Here is an 11180-nt window from a genome sequence, read left to right on the forward strand (position 1 = left end):
GCCGATTGTTGAATTGGTTGTGTGAACTGTTGAGGAGAAGAGATTCCAGACGGATTTGTTTTCAAGGGAAGCTGCTTCCAGCCAGAGAACAAAGGCTTTAAGAAGCTGGAGCACTAACGAAGGACAACAATATATACGTCGTACATAGAGTGAGGGAGTCATGTTACAGTGGGAACTAGGGCTACAATAGCGTGGGGAAGCTAGTTAACTACACTATGTTTAAGACCAGATTATAATCCGTGAAGCCTGTAGTATAGACAATGGATTGAGACTGAATGTTGATGAGTTGATGCTTAACACTTGTACATATGCCTTTCCATCCTTATTCTGATCATCACTTGCTTGATAACGGCGTTAGAACAGAAAAGTCGCTGTATTAAAGAAGTTAAACATCCATACATTGTTATCCTTCCTTAACCATACAACTGGTCGCCATCGTCTCCAAAGAGAAACTGAATGTACAGTATGTTTATTTCATTGTACTGCAGTAGGTGGTTGGCTTGAATGAAATAATTAATAATTCACGCTACGAACGCTTTGTAGATCGGAACCCAGAGCCCCACGCATTACAATATCTTAAGTGAACTCACAACGTAAGTTCAAAAGTTTACATTTTACAGTTATGATCAATGTGAGCACAAATCTAATATTTGTCACAGGAAAATAACCCTTTGTGTATACCAGTGTACCGTTATGTGTGCCAGTCTCTCCTACTCCACTTATTTGGTCTGTTTTCAGTGATTAATAGCTGCCATAATAGCTACGTATAAAACTTAATCGCCGTTCCCAATGTTAATTTGTACGTCGCTGATTTTGAAATACAAAGCTCATTTGAGGTCAGTGTTTGTATTAGTAATACAAATAATAATGACGCATGAGGACCGCCAAAACGACTGTTTATCAGACTCATGTCTGCCTGTCTTTTATCTTTTAAACCTTTTAAAATATTTTTCCAGTTGTATTACGCCGTGTCAGCTTGACGTGGGAGGAGATAGCAGATAATGCAGGTCTTACAGTGAAACCCAGGGGTCAGGACAACCGGGACTCGTCATCGTTTCCAATTATTTTTAGATCGATGCTCATGATGTCGATCACTGGAGTGAGTGAGTGAGTTTAGTTTTACGCCGCACTCAGCACTATTCCAGCGATATGGGGGGTGGTCTGTAAATAATCGAGTCTGGACGAGACAATCCAGTGATCAACAGCATGAGCACCGATCTGCGCAATTGGGAACCGATGACATGTGTTAACCAAGTCAGCGAGTCTGACCACCCGACCCCGTTAGTCGCCTCTTACGACCAGCATAGGTTACTAAAGGTTCATTCTAACCCGGACATTCACGGGTGTCGATCACTAGATCGTCTGTTTACAGACTAGAGACACATAGTTTGAATATCAAACATCAAACATACAAACCTAAGGGAAACAACTCTGTACAGGAACTTGTAGTTCCTGAGATGACTGGGTCACCTTTTACACGTCTTGAAACTAATCAACATTGTTGCTGAAGATCAATTCTAACCCGGATCTTGCTGAAGATCAATTCTAACCCGGATCTTCACGGTATTTTGCTGATGAAACGATGGTGATCATTGTCTTCTTTGTACACGTACAACCGCTCACGAGATTTTCCATTACCTGGTGTCAGTTAAAGCAACTTTACTACATTAATGCTAGACAATACATGGCTGATTCCTTTTCTCTTCCTTGTTCTGTGGTCCAAGTATAACTGTAGTGACAATTTATTCCCAATCCAGAAACATCCCACTCTTTAAAGCATCACAGATATGGTATCTATGCAAATTTCTTTATTTAAGTAGAATGAACTCTGTGGGTGAAACTCGACGTGTACATATATCAGCCTTCAGCCAAAACCTTAGTTGTGCCCAAACCGTGACCAACTCGTATTATTCCGGCACAAGCCGAATATCGACGCGTGCCCCTCTGGAAGGACTTCATACTGGCACATGAACATCAGAACTACGTTAAACAAGAGTGAGGGAATTAAGATTTAATGTCACATCGGCAGAGTTTCATCCATATCGTGAAGAAACAATTTTGACATTGATAAAGAATATGTGTATATGATAAAACATGTCGCCAAAGTACAATAAAACACCTAAACAATCACAGGTAAATGAAAACTAGCATGTTAAGCTAAAACAAATAGCATTTTTTGACAATACAGTATGAAAACACTGGCTATAGATCGCCACCAACTGAAGGTAGATCATCGTACTGGGGACCATGGACGTTAGAGCCCAATGATAAAGATTAAAGTTGATTTGTTATTAACAGATGTAATATTATTGCTTTGAAACTTGAAGTGAATTATAATTATTATTTTCTAAAAATGTTTGAAAAGCGCACGTAAAATCTTCAAAACATACCCGCAAGATCGTCAGAAATACACACAATTAGAAAGCCGTTATGTAAACAAACGCACGTGCGTGTTTTTGTATACCTCACCGTCCACAGCATTATCCTTATAAATAAAAGTAACCACATGAGGCAAGACAATTCTGTTAGGTATATCCTGTGTACTTTAAACATGACAATACATAATTTTTGATAGATTTTTAAACAATCATACAATGCCAAAAACGATTTAAGTACTTGAGATTACTTATATCAAAGTACATGCAATCATCACGCGCGTTCTGATTGGTTTGTCATATTTTCGCACACAACACAGCATCAAGAGGGCACGAGTATTCCTGGAGTTTACGGAAAGGGCGAATGGTGACGAATGGTTGTGCCCAAATATACCTCTTTCAACAATATCATTTTTCATGGAAGCTCAATACAAGCGTGTTAATCTCATTAAACGTAACAGAAACAAGGCTAATATATAGTGAACTATTAATCGTTCGACATAAGTGACTTTATCGTTTCATTTATTCAGCCATGCACGATTGTAAAAAACGGGTGAACTTCAATATTGATCGTATGAGTCGTATCATGAAGCGGTCATAAACTCCAGATTATTGCATCGTCGAGGCACAATAATACTGATGTGACAAAGTGAACAAAATAGAAACATTTAACACTGGTCGTTGCAATCGTCACCACTCGCCCCTTTCCCAAACCTCAATAAGATAGTTGGTAGGAATCATATAGACAGAACCATAAAACACTGGTCGAGATATTCCTCTAACAAGGATGTTTACTTCCAGGTTCTGAAATAACAGAATGATACAATGTAGCAACTTATATTTAGCACTTATTATCATGAAACAACATTTGTGAATATCCCATTATAATGAAACTACAGCAATAAGTTCACAATACATGACACTGTCATGCAATGACTGCTCCCAAGTTTCACGAAACTTTGAAAAAGTCTAGCAAAACTACAGATAGTAAATTCTATGAATTAACACTGAACATGTTGACTTAATATTGATTCTAAAACTACAAACTGACTCTAAAATCCTGACATTATAACAGAAATCTGCTATATAGTTACAAAACACAATGTATCAGAGCGCACCATTACCACGAAAATAGGATACAGTTTTGCACGTGACCAAATAATTGAACATTCCTGTAATTGCAAAAATACTCTGAAAATAGTATAATACACCGCCACAACATGGATATATTATAAGAGTGACATTTGTACCTGAAGAGTGCATCTCGACCGTCTCTGAAACTTCAACATTCAATCTATATTTGCTCTCAACAAACTCCTTTTTGACCATCGCGGGTCACTCATGCGCTCGCTCGCAGTAAACTTTTAACAGCCAGGGAGCATCTATTGTATCAAATGTCAACGACTTAAGCCACTACTACGATGTATCTACAGTCAGAGAACTTAACTACTGGTCAAATAAAGATATTATTCCAAACGAGTACACAAAATGCAAAATACTGCTGCACATTTCCTGACTAGAAACAATTCTGCAAAATATTATGATTACATCAGGGAAAACCAAACAAATTGTAGTCATGACCACACTAAATATACACTATTAGTCTCTAAAACCAAAACAGTTACAACATAATAAGACTGTCTGCATGGTATTTCATAATACCAATGTACATGATAAAAATGACAAGCTCTTTATACTGACACACAAATAAAACTAACCATAGCAGAATAATTCAGGTGCAACCTAGCCTTAAAACAACATGTAATATTATTCCAAACAATCCTCGGGGGGCAACAAATTGAGCATGATAACAAACTGGTCTTATGCTTCCAAGATAAGATAACATCTCTGCACAGAACGCTTGTATACCCCATTCTTGGTGCGAACTTTGACATTTCTGATGATTCCATCCTTACCCGGATACACATCAGTAATAGGAGCAAGGTCCCATTTACCTCTGGGTGCACCATAGTCAACAAGTAACACAATGTCTCCTTCTTGTAACTGTCGGCCTTTTACTTGCCACTTACTTCTCCTCATTAATGTCGGTAGGTATTCTCTCAGGAAACGCTTCCACACTTGCTGAACAAGCATTTGAACATATTCAAATCTCTTATGAAGGTTCCTAGTTTCCTGAAATGGACCCTGAGGGACCTCAGCTGAAGCTCTTCCAAGAAGAAAATGATTTGGGGTGAGAGGTTGAAGGTCATTTGGGTCACACCTTGAATAACCCAGTGGTCTGCTGTTGATCAAACATTTAACTTCAGCAAATGCTGTTGACATTTCATTCCAGGTAAGTACCTGATGTCCAATGGCAACTTTCAAGGCTTGCTTTACTTGTTTAATTAAACTCTCATACAGTCCTCCTTGATGTGGGCTTAAAGGAGTTATAAACTGCCACTTGACTCTATGAAGCACTGCAAAATCCTGGATTTGCTTTTTCCCTTCCTCAACCAATGCCCTGAGTTCTCTCTCTGCCCCTACAAATGAGGTACCATTATCAGAGATAATTTTCTGTGGCCATCCATGATTTGCAGCAAAGCGCCGAAGAACTTGGAGAAATGCTTGTGTTGACAGTCCATCAACAATTTCTAAGTGAATTGTTCTCACATTTGCACATGCAAATATTGAGCCCCAAGCCTTTGTTGTCTTGTTCCTTCCATATTTCAACAAAAACGGTCCAAACAGATCAACACCCGTTACAGTGAATGGAGGGGAAAATGGCATCAGTCTTTCTGGGGGGGAGGTCTGACATCAAGGTTGTATGACCAGGTTGTCGAAGCTTTCGACAAATAACACAATTTCTCACTACAGCCTTTGCAAGACTCCTTCCTCGAACAATCCAGTATGTTCTCCGACATTCGCATAATGTCCTCTCTGGTCCTGCATGACCCATTTTCACATGTACATCCTGCATTATCAGTCTGCAAATGTGGTGACCTGCAGGTAACAATATAGGATGGATCTGATCATACTGCAAAGGGGAATGCCGCAATCTGCCTCCCACTCGGATGACACCATTCGCAACAAATGGAACAAGGTCAATGAAATCCGTTTCCCAGTCAAGCATCCCTGCTTGTACATATTTCACCCAGAACAATTCAGCTGCAGATACTTCATGACACTGCAGAGATATTTCAAACTCAGTCTGCTGTTACTCTTTCTTACTTTGTCTCGAAGTCTTTGGATGAATCGAAGACAGTAGGCTGTAACCCTCAAAAGATGCTGCCAGCTTGACACATTCTCTGCTTCAATGACTGGTAACACTGGGATACATGAAGCAACAAGTTTAGATTTCCTCATCTCTGAACTGTCTTTAACAACTACTTCATCTGTTGGTTGTATAGGCCATTGCTCAGTTGGCAGTTTCAGGAAAGATGGACCATGAACCCATCTTCCATTTATCTCCTCGACAGATATGCCACGACTCAAGTCATCAGCTGGGTTCAAGGCTGTTGGTACATACTTCCAGTGACTTGCATCCCAAACAGATTGAATCTCCGCAATACGAACACCTACAAAGGCCTTGAATGATATTGAATCAGAGTGTATCCAGTGGAGTACAATCCGAGAGTCAGTCCACAATGTTACATCTGATGGCTTCTCTTTAAATTCAATACAGATTGTCTTGGCAAGCCTTGTGGCAACTAAGGCAGCCATAAGTTCCCACCTTGGTATGGTTGTTTGATGCAGTGGAGCCACTCTTGCCTTGGCAAACACCAATTGTATTTCTGTACCTCTCACAGTTGGCCACAGTAGGTATGCTGCCGCTCCATAGGCTCCCATACTTGCATCACCAAACACATGTAGCTCGGAAGAACCGACAGAGTCACATGGCTTCAGGCATCTTACAAATTCAACATGTTCAAGCCTTTTCATCTCTGCAAATAATCCTTGCCATAGTTCACACATCTCGTCAGGTAGGGGGTCATCCCAGTCCAAGGACTTGTGTCTCCAGACATCTTGCATTGCCATCTTGGCTTTTATAGTGACTGCTGCTGCCAGACCTAGGGGGTCATATAACATTGACATCTTTGACAGCACTATCCTCTTGGTATACTTCTCTGTGCTCACATCTCTGACAACAAAGCTCATAGTATCCATCACAGGATTCCATCCTAAACCTAAGGTTTTGACCTCCTCACCATCAAGACTAATATCTGTTTCATTCAGCTTTCCGCGCTTCTCCAGTGCAAGCTGTTTGCGAACCTCCTCCAGTGAACAATACCATTCCTTTATCTGGAACTGTCCTGTGGCTAGGATTCTGTCAAGATCATGCATTCTCTTTAAAGCTTCATCAGAAGTTTCACAAGAATGTATTAAGTCATCCATGTATCTGTCTCTTTTCAACACATTTGATGCATCAGGATAATCTTCCTTATGTTGATCTGCCATAAGGAGGACAACATAACTCGCCATGTCAGGTGATGGTTTGTCACCAAATGTGACTCAGAGAAGTCTGTAAACAGTAGGGCATGTGGCTGTTTCTATGTCTCTCCAGAGGAATCTATGAACATGTGTATCACTATCTTTGAGTTTTATCTGTAAATACATCTTGGAAATGTCTCCAACTATGGCTACAGGTTCTTCACGAAACTTAAGAAGAACGCCAAGTAGCTTTCCTATCAACCCTGGACCTTTGTACAAGTAGGAGTTCAGTGACACACCTTGGTACTGACACGCTGGGTCAAGCACCACACGAAGGGGTGTGCTTGGTTTATCAGGCCGGTAGACTCCGTGATGAGGAAGATAATACACTGGTCCCTGATCACAAAGTGATTTACTCATATCAACTTTCTCAGCCCAGGCATTCTGTTCATATTCATGAATGGCGTCATTGTACATCTTCGCCTTTGCGTCGTCTTTCTGGAGACTGCGTTCCAGAGAACAGAGGCGCTTCTCGGCAAGAAAGTAGTTGTTTGGCAATGATGATGGATCCCTTTCCCATGGAAGACCAATCTCATATCTATCTCCCTGCTTGACACAAGATGATTGCATCAATTCAAGTGCCTTACGATCTTCGCCTGACATAACTTCAGTTGGGCAGTCACAATTGGGAGCCTGAATCCCAAGGGTCTCAAAGTCATAAAACTTCTCAAGATTAACTTTGTCAACAAAGTTAACTGAACAGATGTATGATAGACGTTGTGTTTTGTCTGGTCCCATCGCATACCATCCTAGTTTCGTCCGCTTCCCAATTGGTTCAAATGGCAGTCCTTGGAGTACCTCTTCTTCCGCATGCAGGTGACTGTAGTGTACTCCCAATATCAGGTCAATCGGTCCAGCTTTGTGTGGGAAGTCAATATCCTGCAAGTGAGGAAATGAATGTAACCCTGGCCTATCCAAGGGCTGCATACTCAAGACTGTCTTGTCAATCTCATAGGCATCTATCTGGGATTCTTCCCCGCTCTCTAGAGGTGAAACCCAAAACTTTACTCGTCGGCTATTGATATTTTCCAACCTTTCACATCCTACTAATGACAAATGAAGTCTCTCTTGTTTGCCTTGGAGTCCAAGAGCCTTTGCAAAATCCTTTCTTATGACTGTGGTCCCTGCACCACCATCCACTAAGACATTCCCTTCCCGTGTTCTGCCATTCTGAGCTTTGAACAGTACTCTCACTACTGGCAATATGCTATCACAATCCAGAGGTGTCGTGACTGAGCTTGCTATTGGTGGATCCATGTGGAGCAGTTTATGGTGAGTCCTTTTGCAGCCATTTGTAGCACACTGTTTCCTTGACTTGCACTCTCTAGCTAAGTGTCCTCTCACCAGACAACTGAAACATAGTCTGAGATCCTTGACCTTCTGCACACGTTCTGATACAGATGAATCAACAAGTGTGGGACACTCAGAAACTCGGTGTTCCTCTTCACACATGTAACACTTTGGTGTTCTCTTTATTTGCTGCTGTGAATATACACCCTTTTCCTATCCCTAGGGTTTGGAAAATGTGCTTTCAATCTGTCTTGCCCTTTTCAATGTCACCAAAATCAGGATCAAACTCAACTTTGACCCTTTTTCTCACAAGGCACTAATATGAGTCACTGAAGGTACTTCACCCTTCTCTCTAAGATCTGTAGCAATAAATTTCCACTTCTCTATGAGGTGTGATGGCAGCCGGGTCACAATCTTCCGTAGATTATCATTGGCATTCACATCTGCATAGTAATTTATGCGTTGGAGGGTTGCAATGCAGTTAATTAGGTCCAGTGAAAAGTCACGCAAGGCTTCTCTATTATTTCCAGGAATCTTTGGCCCCTTTGTCAGCTTGTTAATAAGTGCACGTGCAATAATGCTTGCCTGACCAAACTGATCTTGTAGAATCTTCACGGCTGTGGCATACATTGTTCCACTTGAACCAAGTACAGATATAGCCCTCTCTGCATCACCTGATACATGCATTCTCAGCTGCATCATCCTATCATCTGACAGATGAGGTTTATCATGAATATGAATTTTGAACTTCTCAATAAAGTTCACATACTCCAGAGGGTTTCCATCAAACTTCCCTAAGGTAACAGTTGGAATGTCTTTGCTGGCTTCCAACTTAAATAGAGCCTCAGCAATAGACATATTATTCAAATTTGAAGGCAACTCTGTCTCTGTAAACTCAACTAGACCTCCTATCCATGTATCAAATGGCTGGTTCTGTTGTAAAAGGTCTGGCTTCTCAACTGCCGATGACTGTTGTCCAGTATGTGAGCTTTTGCCACTGGGCAAACTTGATGGGATATCATCTTTCTCACTGGTGTTAGATTGTGACTGATCCGGTGAATCTGTGGATGTGTCTGTAAGATTTTGTTGATTTGCCCCTGTGTCACCAGAATGACCATCAGCTGATGAATTCTGTTCAGCATTGCTCCCTGAACCCGATGGAGTAGAATGATGAGACTTATTAGCATGATTAGACTTTGTAGTCTTCTGTTTCTGTGATTTACTGTGTGATAGATCTTCCTCTCCATTTTCACTAAGTGACAGTAAGTAATCTTCAGCCTCTTCCTCAAAGGTGTAGATGTCATTTATTACATCAGCCTCCCACTGGTCTAACCTGGCAACCTGAGTTTCATCAACACAGGTATAAAGTTCTGCATGTATCTCACAGACCTTAGTATAGTCTGTACGTAACTCCTCAAGTTCTTTCAACAGTCTTCGTCGACTCACATTCTCTTGAGCAATAGCTTCTTGCACTCTGTGGAAAGTTCTAGTTATTTTTCCTCGGATACTCTTTCTCTTATTCTTCACCAACTTGATTCTCCCTTCAATATCTTGGGTATGTAGATCATCACCCGTGCCAGTATCATCAGGTTATGGTGAACTCATGATTCTCTCTACCTACCAAGCTGAACACAGTACTTTACTCTTCAGAAAATTGGCAGGAATCATATAGACAGAACCATAAAACACTGGTCGAGATATTCCTCTAACAAGGATGTTTACTTCCAGGTTCTGAAATAACAGAATGATACAATGTAGCAACTTATATTTAGCACTTATTATCATGAAACAACATTTGTGAATATCCCATTATAATGAAACTACAGCAATAAGTTCACAATACATGACACTGTCATGCAATGACTGCTCCCAAGTTTCACGAAACTTTGAAAAAGTCTAGCAAAACTACAGATAGTAAATTCCATGAATTAACACTGAACATGTTGACTTAATATTGATTCTAAAACTACAAACTGACTCTAAAATCCTGACATTATAACATTATAACTAACCATAGCAGAATAATTCAGGTGCAGCCTAGCCTTAAAACAACATGTAATATTATTCCAAACAATAGTCTTCATGGCTTTCTAGGCCATATACGCTTATGGTGCCAATATCTGATGCTCAGAGTAGCGTCCCTTCTGCGAAGTCAGGTGAACGACGGGCTGACAACGACCTCGGTCCTTAATAATGTACAACTTGACACAAAACATCAGTTTTAGTCATATCAGATTTAGTTGCATTTCCTGTCCTACCTGGGATTTCTGTATATACAAGGACTAAGATTACCGCGTGTCATCTCGCAAACAAAAACGAAAATGGCTATAAACTGTCCATATGTTTTCGTTCAGTCTACCGGTGAATTGGTTATAGAAATACTAAATAATATTACACACGGAAAGCTGATGGAATGGTTGGAATAAAATATAAAAGAAACAATTATTATATCAGAAATGAAAATGTTATTTTAGTTGGATTATTTACTGTATATATTTGAAATAAGAATGGCCATAATGTAATTATGTTCACTTGACCATTTATGTAAACAATATTGAATATTTCAATTAAACTAATACAATATGTTAAGAACAAAAGTCGAGATATACGAAGAACTGTTTTCATAAAAGAAAAAATGTTGCTAGATGCAGATTGATGAATTGCAAAACAAGCATAGTCGATGTCTCGTATATGGGTCACGACACTGTGTATTTGGCAACCTTGGCAATTACAATTCACAAAAATTTTCTGATAAATGAAGCATTCTATGTAGTATGTATTTCACTTCAAGTAGAAATCGTCGAATAGGCGAGGTTTCCGGATATCCTGGGTCCGGAAAAGTGTGCGTCCCCTAAATGAGTGTAAAGTTTCATTTCCCGGAACTTGGTGTCTAACGACTGTATATTCACGCCCACAACGCGATCAGAGGATTATTTGCATCTGTTGAATTTGCCGTGTCAAGTTGTCCCTGTAACGTTTCTCTAGTTCACGGATGGCTGCAGTCAGTTTGTGAGGTATTCTGCTCATCTGTTGCTCTTGCACATGCGTACTTTGTATCTTGGCTGTTGCCCTAAACAGGTCTTGTAT

The 11180-nt window shown here is 40.3% G+C and overlaps 2 protein-coding genes across 2 annotated transcripts; both read right to left on the reverse strand.

The window, feature by feature from the left end:
- Positions 1-5462: 5462 nt before the first annotated feature.
- Positions 5463-6794, reverse strand: LOC124273636. The gene has a single exon (XM_046708911.1). It carries the CDS (start codon positions 6792-6794, stop codon positions 5463-5465), a length of 1332 nt encoding a protein of 443 aa, XP_046564867.1.
- Positions 6795-6824: 30 nt separating this feature from the next.
- LOC124273638 lies at positions 6825-8255 on the reverse strand. Its single transcript, XM_046708912.1, has one exon. The coding sequence runs from the start codon at positions 8253-8255 to the stop codon at positions 6825-6827; it is 1431 nt and encodes a 476-aa protein (XP_046564868.1).
- Positions 8256-11180: the final 2925 nt, after the last annotated feature.

Source organism: Haliotis rubra, unplaced genomic scaffold (assembly GCF_003918875.1).
Source record: "Haliotis rubra isolate DU_JTF1 unplaced genomic scaffold, ASM391887v1 Scf1822, whole genome shotgun sequence".
In the NCBI taxonomy this organism is placed as follows: Eukaryota; Metazoa; Mollusca; class Gastropoda; order Lepetellida; family Haliotidae; genus Haliotis; species Haliotis rubra.